This window comes from Anarhichas minor, unplaced genomic scaffold (assembly GCF_050575085.1).
Source record: "Anarhichas minor isolate MPS153535 unplaced genomic scaffold, ASM5057508v1 ptg000017l, whole genome shotgun sequence".
NCBI classification, from domain to species: domain Eukaryota; kingdom Metazoa; phylum Chordata; class Actinopteri; order Perciformes; family Anarhichadidae; genus Anarhichas; species Anarhichas minor.
The window spans coordinates 10,052,545-10,064,967 of NW_027466463.1; the positions used below are offsets into that span (position 1 = coordinate 10,052,545).

Consider the following 12,423-nt stretch of genomic DNA (forward strand, 5'->3'; position numbering starts at 1 on the left):
ATGAGTATCTGGGAGTTGTTCTCCAGGGTGTTTTACCCTCTCTGAAGAGAGAACGGGCTGAGAGAAGTCTTTGCTGATGTTGGAAATTAGTGAAAGGAATCTTTAACCTGCCATTTAGCCGGATTGTAAAAGAGCTTCTGCTTTGCCTCGATATACCCACACACGCACCCACACACACACACACAGGCTAAGTGGGTGACTGCTGCCTTTTCGAAGAACACAGCTACGAAAACAGAGAGAGAGACGTTTTTGTTGTTGTTTTGACCCAAATGCATGATGTAAAAAATATCTGTTTTTAGACCAGCAGAAGCCACATTTTTCACAACTAAATGAGCTTTCCATTTTCAGTTCCTGTCAGTTGTTCATGGTCTCTCAAAGATGAATATTTGATTGACTTAACGGCAAAAACAAATCCCAGAACTAAATTACAACAAACTGAGAAATGTATGAATGTCTTTTTTCCTTTTTATTCTTCTGCACAAAAAAATGGTTAAGATAACAATTTCAACATGTAACCACTAAATGCCAATCTATCTGTTGTCTCCCTGCAGACAGAAGGCATTTCTCAGTAATCAGTAATGCTATGTTGTCTTATATTATATTTTGCCTGGGGGGCAAAAGTGCAGTCTAGTTGACTTGCCCTGTTTGTCCCGGCTGTGTCTGTTTGTATTTATCCCAGAGAAACAAACTGGAGAAAGGGCTCTGCGCTCACTTCCTCCCACGCTAAAACGTGCTTAATATAACCCGTTTTTTTCAGGATGAGCAGCCAAGCCATTGCAAAGAAGTTGCAAAATTGAGTATGGAAAGAAAGCAAGCAAAAAATAGGGCATTGAGTCTTGCGTCACCAATTTGTGCAATTCAGCAGACCCTTATGCATTCATGTGCAGGGTTGGGTTGAGATACATGGGTGAGATGGCTCAGATGTCTGAATGACTCAAAACAAGTCTCAGATATTAGGACATTTCACACGGCTGATGAAAGAAATACAACAATAAGGGTATTGTGAAGATGCATAGCCACAACTTTTAAAGCAGTATGTTCATCCTTTTGGTGAATACCCTTAGCTTAGCTTAGCTCTGGTTAAAGACTGGAAACAGGGAAAGGGCTAGCTAAGCTCTGTCAGAAGGTAATATAACATTATGTGCGGGACTATTTCCTGGAGGGGGTCAGTAACTTCTTGGGGTCTTTGCTGGGTGCCAGGCAACCTTATCGTGACATCGAGACTCCAGGAAGTGACTGCGCCGCCCTCCAAGAAATAGCAAAGAGCACTAAGTATGAAGCTAACAGGTATAGCCAGTTAGCTCACAGTTAACTTAGCTTAGCTTGAAGCAGGGGGTAATACACCGTGACGTGTCATTTTTACGCTTCAGTTTTTGTAAGGATTAAACTAATAAGAAATAATGTGGAAATAGTTTTAGAGATGCTGGCATGCAGAATATGTTTTCCTTTTGATGGAGCCAGGCTTGCTGTTTCCCCCGTTTCCTGTCTTTATGCTAAGAAAAACTGACTGCTGACTGTATCTCATATTTTGCCTAAAAACACGAGAGTGATTTAAATCTTCTCATCAATCTTCTCATCCATCTCTCAGCATAACCATTCTTTTAAAGAAGAGATGAGCTAGAGATGGACCACACATCAGGAAATGTGAGTTTGGCATGACTGAAAAAAAATACGAAAAAAACTAAATGCAATGTGGTGCAGGCTGTTTTGAAGGTGAAATACTGCCAGCACAGTATTAACATGACATATTTAAATGGACATATTCAATATGCAGTTTCAACAAGACTTTATGAAAAACAGCATGGCAGAAAAACAGCATTCATGTCTGCATCTTTGTTTATATCTGACTAGGTAGGGAGCTCACTTTTCATGAAGATGGAGCAGCGTTTACAGATCATGGAGGCATTTCTGACATTCTTCAACAAACATCTAAAGCAGTCAGATGATTCGATGGAAGTCTTTTTTCAACTTCCTGTCTGAACTCTCAGCTGGTCAGTCACCATAAATTGGCAGCTATAGCAATGCACAGGCCACAAACGCACAGTGTGGCAGCACAACACACAGTATACAAGGGACAAAGTCACAGTGAGGAGAAGTAAACAGAGAGATGATGATGGCGCTTAACAGATGGAGTGGTCAGGAGAAAGATTTAAGTTAAGATAAAACAAGAAAAGAAAGAGGTTTGAAATGAAATAAATCAGGTTTTTTCCCCGTCAGATTTGTCTAAAATAGAATTGCAGTATCCCTTCCCATCAATTTTGTTTTTCTGGACAACTTCAGCCTGAGAGTGGAGCTCTACAGCCACAGCCGGGATGAAAGGAAGTGGAACTGCGCCCTCACATTCCTCCAGAATTGATGGAGCCTTTTTTAGTTGCGTATGCTGACCAGAATTTTTATGCTGGCCGCTACTGGATGTCCATAAACCTATTTTGTATTTAGATAATGCATTGAAAATAAAAAACAATGTCAATCAGTAATGACAGTAGCAAAGACCAGAGCATTTTGGAAATGAAAGAGAGACTATGTACATTTTGCAAAACAGCAGCCACTTCAACAGTATATCGGTATGCTAAAAGGGAAATGCTAAAATGGAGCTTCTTAGACAGCAAACTGACTCGCTCGATCTATCTAAAGTTTGCTAACATTAGCAAACAGCTAGCCTGGCTCTGTCCAAAGGTTACAACATCTACAAACCAGCACCTCTGGGTGTCTTCGCTGTTTGCAGAGCAACTTTCCATTGATGACAAGACAATAATGAAGTAGTCTGATGCCTAACCCCACAGTAAAACCAAGCTTCGTATTTACCGTTCAAACATAACGGTGGTATTGATCCTCTCATCCAAATTTATTTAAGTTTGATTAGTTCATTTGCACTATATTTTGCTTTCTTTCCGAAAAAGTTAGGAATAGTTAGATGAATTAATTGTTTTCACAGTCACTGGGCACCAGCAGAACTTAACGATCAGGTAAAGCGGGCGGGAGGAGAGAAGGGAAAGGATCCAGTAATCAGTGTGAAAGTCACCTGCAGAGTCTGATGGGGCAAAAACAGCCAATCAACAGTGTTTGTTGTGGCAGATGTCATCAAACAGATGCCTCCTCTCGTGACACCAAGCTGCCGTCTGGCAAGAGTCCTCACACAGATACTGACACACACAGATGACGGTCGTGTGGATGGATGTGCATGCACGGAGGGAAGGAAAGAAGACAAATGAGACGAGAATGACAAGTTTGCACTCATCAGCCGCTGATTGTGTGTTTGCGGGTTACCGTGTGCTGCTGAGGTCGATCGTGGTCGTTCTCTGCTAGACTGATGGGTGAAGCTAAAGTGAATGACAGTAGACAACATTAGTTTGTATTGTACATAACAATGTCTGCCTGGGTGTGGCTGCTGAGAAAGCACAGCTAATTTCTTATTGTGGAAAGTTCTGAGTAATGGGCAGACAGTGAAGGGAAAGTAGAGGAAATATCTTGCACACACACACACACACACACACACACACACACACACACACACACACACACACTTACACTTTTAGCATTTCTGCACTTCATTTTTTTGTTTTTTTAAACAATCTGCCTTGCGTCTCTGGAGCAGTACGTTGCCCAAATGTTACCGATCTGAGCTCCAGACCTCACAGGACAAGAATGTGAAGAATGCTCTGGCTCTTCTCTTCATAATGTGATGAGATTGTACGTGATTTAATCATGGTATCAGGTTTAATTAGCTTGGAAGGCCATCCAGACCTGTACGCTCTTCTGCAGCAGCAGCAGCAGCTACATACACCCGAACCCATGTGTGGAGGGATTCTAACGAAAGGGGTAATTATGTCAAGGGACATTCCCAATGCACAGCCAAATGTGACTGGAGATGGCCCGGTTCAGGGAAAGGGCATCTCTATGTACGTGTGTCTCTCTCTGTGTGTGTGTGTGTGTGTGTGTGTGTGTGTGTGTGTGTGTGTGTGTGTGTGTGTGTGTGTGTGCGTGTGTGTGCGTGTGTGTGTGTGTGTGTGTGTGTGTGTAGCACCTCAAAACACCTGTTTGCACTAAACTAAATGGCTACCTTCAGAACAGCATTCCTCCTGTGAAGTTTGACCTCTGCTGGTGGGGCAAGGTACTTTACTTTTGACCCTTCTCGTCACTTTCAGTCATCTTCTTCGTGTCTTCTTTCAGTGTCTTTTGTGTCGTCCTATGGATGTCAGAACCGAAAGTTATCGCTCTTTGCTGGAAGGAATTGACTTGTGCAAACACAAAGCTGTTTACTTTAGGCAGGTTTCCCAATTGTGTTCATGTCACTGAACCAGACAGGATCAGGGATCTCTGCTGGATGATATTTTGTCACAGATTGGACTGTCTTTGGGTAAATTTAAACTGACAGATAATAATTTCAACATATGAAACCTTACACTGATTAACTGTTTAAAAAAGATCTGAGTGGTTCGAGCCTTTTGTGGCAAAGGGAGAGTTTATAAGTGAATGTTTGGCAGCCTCTCTGTTGAAGACAACATTTAGAAACATTTTGCATATGTGGAATTCTTTGATGCTGCTTGGCTAAAAACTGGATAATGCATAGCCAAAAAAAGGCAAGTCTACAGAAATACTACAGGCTCTGTTAGGCTGTACTTCCATTTACGTTACACCCAATCTGTCTGCGTTCCCGTACAACGTGTCATGAAAACTTGATGGGGTTTGCTCGGGCCAGCTTCGCCATTGTTAGCAATACCAGTTGATGACAACACATTGCGCCGGTATTCTGCACATGCAAACACCAAATGCAACATGTTTACAGATAGGAGTTCTGTATGTATGACTGATTTAATGAGACACAAGTCAGACATAAACAGCATGTTACTACAGCTTTTTTAGTGTTGATGCACGGAGCAGCCATCTTGGATTTTGGGGTTGGGGTTGGAGGGGGTTCGTGTGACTTTCAGGCGAGCTTCCTGTTGAAATTTCCGACTGGAAAATAATAAATTCCGACTTCCCAGTTCAAATGGAAAACAGCATAAGACACAGGACTTTGAGACTAATGCTAATGTCAGAATGCTAACATGCTCACAACAACAATGCTAAAACGCTTGTGTTACGTAACATTTTCTAATTAACACTAAACACAAAGTACAGCTGAGGCTGATGGGGATGTCAGTAGCTTTCGAAGTACTTGGTCGGCATTGCCATCCCGAGAGCGACGGCCCTGGCATGGCTAAAACAGTCTGAATTATGCAACACTGATGCAAGAGCCACAGCAGATACATTGCTCATTGTGGATGATCGACCAACAAGAGGCCATAGAGGCAGAGAGCGGGAGGGCGGAGAAGTTGATGCAATAACTTATTTGACATTTAGACCAAACACTTTTTCTCTCTTCCTCTCACATGTATCTAAGCATGTTCTGTCTCTCTCTCTCTTTCACTGGACTTTTTTTCTCTCTTCAATTAAATTACTTCACAGCGTTCTCTCCTTTATGGCTCATGTTGCCCAACATGTGACAAAAATAGAGTCAAGCACACAGCAAAGTCCTGGGCCAAGCCAGAGTTTATGACCTTTAACCAAACTGAAGTTGCTATTAAGGACTCAAATGTCTGTGGAAACAAAGAGGGAAGTTTATCTTGGAGGAAGCACTTAACCATGACGTATTCCTCTATATTAGATTTGGCACAAACCATTCACTGTCGACATCAGTACTTGTTTGGACATCCCCTGTGTACGCTACTATGTATTGGCAGAATTTAATGATAAATTCCCAGAAAGGGTGTCATGTTTACACACGTCGTCCTCAAAATTTGGACAGTATGACCCAATATGCTTTACGGGCAACATGTGTGCATTCATTTTTAGCACGTATGGCCTCAACCACGGAAGAGTTAGCACACTGAGCGACACACAGAGTCGATCTGTTAACCCTCAGTGGGTTTGGAAAATTAGGAAAAGTTAGCCACTATTGAATTTTTTTTCAAATTTCTGCATTTTTTGTTTCCCTGCTAGATTTTGTTTAACGTATTTAAATATAATTTGGTAATGAATGCACTGCCTTTTCTGAGCTCCCTCTATGACTGTTTTTTTTAATTTTTTTTATTTTCCCTATTATTTGACAAATACTCTTGAGATATACAAGTGTAATGGAGACCAGCTCATGAGCCTCACCTCTGGTAAGTAGCTGGCTCACTAATATTCCACATCTTTTCCTGCCCGAAAGAACCCACGTGGTCTCCGTCTTTTGTCCACAGTCCAGCAGAGCCGTCAGCTGAGGCTGTGAGGACCAACAATCGGTCAGCCACGTCGAGAACTTCCACGCTTACTAATGCTCTCTCATGAGCCTTCCAACGCTGCAGCAGAGGAGGCCGCTCACAAACTGGCTGTGTGGAGAGAGAACACTGCGGGTATTTGGGGATGTACAGTACAGCACACACTTCATCTTTTATTTATTAACACCAGCTCACAAACACAAAGACATACACTCACCTCGTGTTGGATGTCCAGTGCGTAGTGACAGATGTCCCAGATCTGAAGGCAGCCCGTTGTGTCTCCAGTGACCAGCGTGGTGTTTTTAAGCTGATCTGAGCTCAGGCTCAGCACACGCTGACCTGGCTGCTCAGGAACATAGAACTGACCTGGAATCAGAAGGAAAAACATTAATTGCAAACAGTTTTTAAACATAAAGAAACCAAGTAAAATCAAGATTATTAAAGGTTTGGGTTTGGGTTCCTGAAGTTCAAGAATACTGTCTTGACTTAAATGACAAATTTACTTCTCAGACAAATTGCCACTCTTAAATGTTATGTCACACATCTCCCTATTACTCTCAAATTCCTTTATGCTGGAATATACACAACCACACAAATGCAGACTGGCTCACTAATACACACACCCCTGCATGCTCGTACACATATGCAGCAGTCAGAGTGCATGAATCCCACACCACTAAACACAGATCGAATCTGGAAAGAGACATAGCAGTGGGCTGCCAGGAATGGTAGAGGCGGGAGGCCAAGTCAACAGTTCAGCCTGACTGTCACTGACTGCTCTGGCTGTTTGTAAATCCATTTTACAGGAGGATCATTAAAACTGACAGCATGCTTGTCAATTGCTTATACAGTTTGGTGCTTCTGCCTCCCTCATACTGGGATAGTTTTACTCTAAAATCACATCTTTGTACTTTTGCATCCAGTTCTTCTGAATGATAATCTCTGCACAGTGTTTTGATTGGAAAAAAACAAGTGTCAGGACTCCACTTATTCACATGTTGGCGTGTGTATTGGCCAGTATCAGCAATCATTTCTGTATTCTAACGTGTTAGCTCAGAGAAACTAATATGGAGAGGTACAGAAAACAGTAACGGCAGCTAGTGAGAAGTGCCAAAGAAAAAGTCAGGGTACTCATGATCTTCTTAACCCAGGTTGTGGCAATGCGTAACTCAACCCATAGAGCACTTTTACACAGCCTAAATAATTCAGGTTGTGGATTTGTACAATTTTGTCCACGTAATGGAGGGTTAGGCTGTGTCAAAGTGCTCCACGAGTTGAGTTACACAACTCCACCACCTTTTTTAATGGGGATTACGAGAAAAAAGCCCATTCAGTGGAGGAGAATCATTTCGGCTGTGTAAAAGTGCTCCGTGGACAAAATTGTACTCTGCATCCATCCTGCCTTCCTTCTCTCACCATAAGTGTGCGTCTGTCCAGTGACGCTCCAAAAGCAGAGACAGCCGGCCTGCGATGAGACCAGGACGCCTCTGTTCCTCAACTTTCTGTTGCCAGCTCGATGCTGCAGGAACAAGAGGCCGTCCACGGGGGTCAGCGGTCTAGATGCACACGAACAAAGGAAAGAAAACTTGAACGTGACAAAGGGCCCAAACAGCAGACACTGCTGTTTTATAAGCAGTCACAAACACTGTTTTAAATGTATTTCATTAACGTATTATATGTTTAGTGTAGTGGAGTATAAGGTTGCATAAAATGGATACACTCAAGTAAAGTACAAGTACTTCGAACATGCACTGAGGTGCAGTACTTGAGGAAATGTTTTCCCTCACTTTCCACCACTGCCTGGTCTCAGGCATCTTTGCTATCTTTACCTCACGGCTGCGTTTTCTTACCCTCCCTGTGTCGGCCTCTGAAGGTGAAGCACTGGTCCTTGCGTCTCCAGCCTCCATATAATGACCTCTCCGTCATGGCTCGCAGTGGCAACGACCCCCAGAGCAGCGCACTGACACACGGCTAGAATGTCCGATTTGTGGACACCGCTGGACTTCCACGACATGTCTGCTCTTACATACAAATCCTATACGTACAGTATATACACAGATGTACATATTAAACATCAGCAAAGGTTTTTACCCCGGTATCGATTCAAAATATTAAGAAAACATTTAGTATTCAGGTTGAAAATCAGCAGTTCAACATAGAAAAGGTTTTCCAAAAAACACAGAGTGCCATGTTGTCTTCAGGCTCCACTGTGTGTGTGAGCTTGCTGGAATCGCCACTTCCCACTGTGACAGTTTACAAATGGTCGGAAATAAGATGTAATTGTTTGTGCTGCCTGGTGGAAAGCAGCGCTATTTCCTTCCCTGGTTTACTGATTTTGTTTACACCTCTGGGCTACAGTGTTGAGGTCAGCTCTTTCAAATGGGATGGCTGTGGCTCAGGGAATGGAGCAGGTCGACCTTTCATCACAAGGTTGGCAGTTCGATCCCCGCCTCCTCCTCCTGTATACATGTCGAAGTGTTGTTGAGCGAGACACTGAACCCTAAGTTGCTCCCCGGGCCCTTTACAGCAGCCCACTGCTCTTACGGCTTAGGATGGTTAAATGTAGAATTTGTTTGTGTATGACAATATTTGACAATAAAAGTTATAGCTCAGCATGATGGACGTCAGAGTGCTCCTGGTGCAGATGTTTTGCATGGCACAGATGTATTTGATCTCACCAGGTGCAGGAGTAAATGTAATTTGCGTCATTCGCAAATATCATTTACTCGTTAAAAAACAGTCCTCACATTCTTTTTAAGCCTTCAAATGTTTTCTCAAAAAACCCCGGCTGTGCTGACACAGGGTGCTTTACAGTGAGAAACATTGTGAGCGGAGGAAAAACAGGACGTGAATACTCAATGTTGCTACTGTAGTCGAGGGATGAATCTAACCGCAGAGCAGATGGTGGTTAAAGGTTGAGAGGTAAAATGTAACACAAGAATTTGAGGTGTGAAAAAAATGCACGTCCAAACTTTTGTCTCACATTGCAGTTCATGCTGGTGTTTATACTGACGCCGGCAGCGTCAGCGTGTAGAAATGTGTAGGTGGATGTGGTGAATCTTTTCTCCGAAGCTCTGAAACATGCTCGCCATTTAATAAAAAGATATAAGAGGCCTAAAGCCTTTTGTAATGGATTTAATGATGTGATTTTCTGTTTCAGAAGTAGTAGTTCTTGGTTATTCCTCTATTCTTACTAACAAAGCTTGATATGTAACGTATATACCATGTGGAGGTTATGACCACTAGCAGCACCATGGTGCAATGCTTTTATGAGTGGGTCCTCATGATACTGATGGTCTGAGTTGATTGATGTCAAAGGAAGGAAAACGCATTCAACACCCTTATTATGTGTTAAGGGTGTACATAATGCCAAAAATCTTAACTTCCAATTAAAAAATCTGGAAAAAGTAACACCTGCAATACCAGGTCAAATTATTATTTTGTTGTATTAGTTATAAGCACAAAGAGAAACTTAATACCCCCTGAAAAGCTTGCCCTCCAGAGGTTTAATCTCTCGCTTTGTTGCAGTGACACACAGGTGTACTCCAGGACCCTGTGACATCACTGTTAAGCAAAGTTACAGGTGCAACAGGCTTGTTAAGTTACTCTATGTAAAACTGCTGTGGATTGTCAATTCAAAGCGCCTTTCATTTTACCTTAGCAGCTGCGATGTCGTACTGAGCGACCCGCTGGCTCCACCCAACGGACAGCAGCTGGGTGTCGTGGAGACAGGTCAACCCGGTGACCTCAGAGTTGGTGACGGGCTCCAGTTTGTGCAAGTTGAGGCCATTTAGTAAGTTCCACACCTGTCGGGGAGTTGTCTTCTCGTTAACAAACTGTCTCACACATGTGAAATAAATATGCACAGCAATGTTTGGTGCTACTGTATTTTTATGTGACGTGGTATCAAACCTTTATAGTGCCATTGCGAGCCCCAGTGATCAGTCTTCTGTGGGAGGAGTCTAGTGTCATGCAGGTGAGCTCATCTTCTCCATGAGCGTTTTGGATCTGAAGCCGCCTCCTCCCCGTCTCCACGTCCCACAGAGACACAGACGAGTCGGCATGTCCAGTCACCACCTGTCTCAGAGAAGAGTTGTACAGAGCACAGCAGAGGGCTGGACCACTTTGATGGTTTGGTCCAGGTTCCCTTCCTTCGTCCGTCAACCGCCCGCCCCCTCCTCTTCTCGTTTCAGCCAGGTAGAGCACTGCCAGGTGATCTTTGCATCCCACCACCAAATGAGCCTGGGTCTGCTCAGGAAGAGGAGGGCTCAGCAACAGGAAGGGGAAGTTGCCATGTTCTGGGATTCGACCTGGCTGCTTGCAGGGAAACTGCAGGCAAACGGTTTTCAGACAGTGATGGCTGGAAATGTCCCAAACCTTCAGCTCCTGACGAAGAAAAATTAAGTAATTAGAAAAGAAACGAGCTCTGTCGTGATATGTCACGATTCACAAAAAAATCCCAAATATGATTTTATGTGATATACAATAAGCAATATATATGCACTTAATATTTGAAGCTTCATCTTTCATGACTCACGGTATCTCTGGAGTAGCTGAAGATCTGCCCAACAGGTTGATAGATTGCAACATCCAACACAGTGGTGCGGTGACCCAGCAGCGTAGCTACGGGACGTGTGGTCACAAATCGAGTCCATAGTCTGACTGCTCGGTCACAACCTCCTGTAACCATCAACTGCAGAGACGCATTGTAGTCAAAACATTTAGCGCCCTGAAATGAGACAAAAAGAACATGGTGTACAGATGGCATAGAGAATACTTAATTATACTTAATACTTAAAAGCATGCTCACTTCTAATAAAACTAAACAAGTCAGCTGGTCTCATTGCTTTTAACTGGGGAGTTTTTAAGGGTGGCCTCATTGTTAAAATTCCCAGACAGTTGTGCTCCTTCAAAAGAAGTCAAAAGAAGAATAACAGGAAGCATCACCGCCCAGTTTAAATAACGCTTTTGTAACAGCATTAACTCCTTCTCTCCACAGTCAGTGGCGCTGTTGGCCTCTGTATGCCGGGCAAGAGCCAACTTTAGAAATAACTTGACTCACATCTCATGTTTGTTCTTCTGGATAAAACTGGCAGGGGACAATTCACTGTATGAGTTCAGGACTATTTGCATTTGCCACATGCCGTCAGAGCATTCATTGATTTATAAACAAGTTTGAACCGAAGGTTGATTTTCACCCAGTTATGTCGGGGTCACCCAGGCCAGAGTACAGTGACCTCCACCTGACCGTGATCCACATCAAAAGTGGATAACAACAACAATCATTGCACTCCCTTCTTGCTGGAAATATACTTCTGATGCATAAACACATACTTGATATTATGAAGGGCTAACCACAATAATATGTAGTGTGTTGTAATATAGTATACTAAATTGTAGGCATATGTTTCTAAAAGTTCATCACAAAATACTAAGGTATGATAAGAGAATTCACACAGTAACACATAAAACCCTACTATCAAACACCACACTGTGAAGTCGGTTACCTGCTTAAATTTCCAAATGTAAGGCTCCTGCTTCAGTGTCACATTCATAAAAACCACAGAGGTGGTGTCACTTTCTGATGATGTCATGATGACGTTGGCGCTGGGCTCAAACATCACTCTGTTGATTGGTTCCTGGTGGATGTTCGGGATGTGACGGTAGGAGACCATGTTGCTGTGTTCACCAAGGTCCTGTTATCACGGTGGATAATAATAAATGCTTGTTTGTAAAACTGGACTGTAATCAACAAGTGGTTGTCTTTACTGACTGCTACACTGGTTACTACTAAGCTTACTGGGAAAAAGATCCTCTGTGGATCGTTCTCTTTGATGGCCACATTCTTGAAAAGACCTTTAGATGGATTCAGGAACCACATGAGGTGGACTCCTCCTTTTTCATCCCCCAGTAGCAGCAGAGAGGGTCGTTCTGGACACTTGGAGGGAAAAACCACATAGATTCAAGGAATGGGTTTATTGCTTTCAGAGGGAATTTGTCTCAAAGGATTAGCGGTCCTACCTGAGCATCATGCCAGTAACAAAGAGCGGTTGGGACACTACGAAAGCCTTGCAAAAATGATGAGACAGTTACGAGTTGACAACACTTGATAATTTAGTTTGGAACAATTCAACACGTTAGCATTTAGGCATACCAAAGAGGTGGACATCCTCGAATACAT

At 43.0% G+C, this 12,423-nt stretch overlaps 1 protein-coding gene across 1 annotated transcript; it reads right to left on the minus strand.

Annotated features, from left to right (window-relative positions):
* Positions 1-6,032: 6,032 nt before the first annotated feature.
* On the minus strand, positions 6,033-12,156 carry LOC142952167 (cilia- and flagella-associated protein 337). Its single transcript, XM_076094223.1, has 9 exons — positions 12,043-12,156; positions 11,750-11,938; positions 10,780-10,971; positions 10,155-10,628; positions 9,899-10,048; positions 8,093-8,277; positions 7,659-7,798; positions 6,460-6,608; positions 6,033-6,353 (listed from the first exon to the last, which is right to left on the minus strand). Exons 1-9 carry the CDS (start codon positions 12,121-12,123, stop codon positions 6,138-6,140), a joined length of 1,776 nt encoding a protein of 591 aa, XP_075950338.1. The 5' UTR covers positions 12,124-12,156; the 3' UTR covers positions 6,033-6,137.
* Between the last annotated feature and the right edge of the window lie 267 nt (positions 12,157-12,423).

Bases quoted from the DNA above. Each gene is read 5' to 3' on its own strand.
- LOC142952167 (XM_076094223.1), bottom strand. From the start codon at position 12,123: ATGTGGTTCCTGAATCCATCTAAAGGTCTTTTCAAGAATGTGGCCATC. The intron at 10,049-10,154 runs GTTTGATACCAC...ACTCCCCGACAG, and splicing joins CTCGCAATGGCACTATAAAG to GTGTGGAACTTACTAAATGG. The intron at 7,799-8,092 runs GTAAGAAAACGC...GTGTGCATCTAG, and splicing joins CAGAGGCCGACACAGGGAGG to ACCGCTGACCCCCGTGGACG.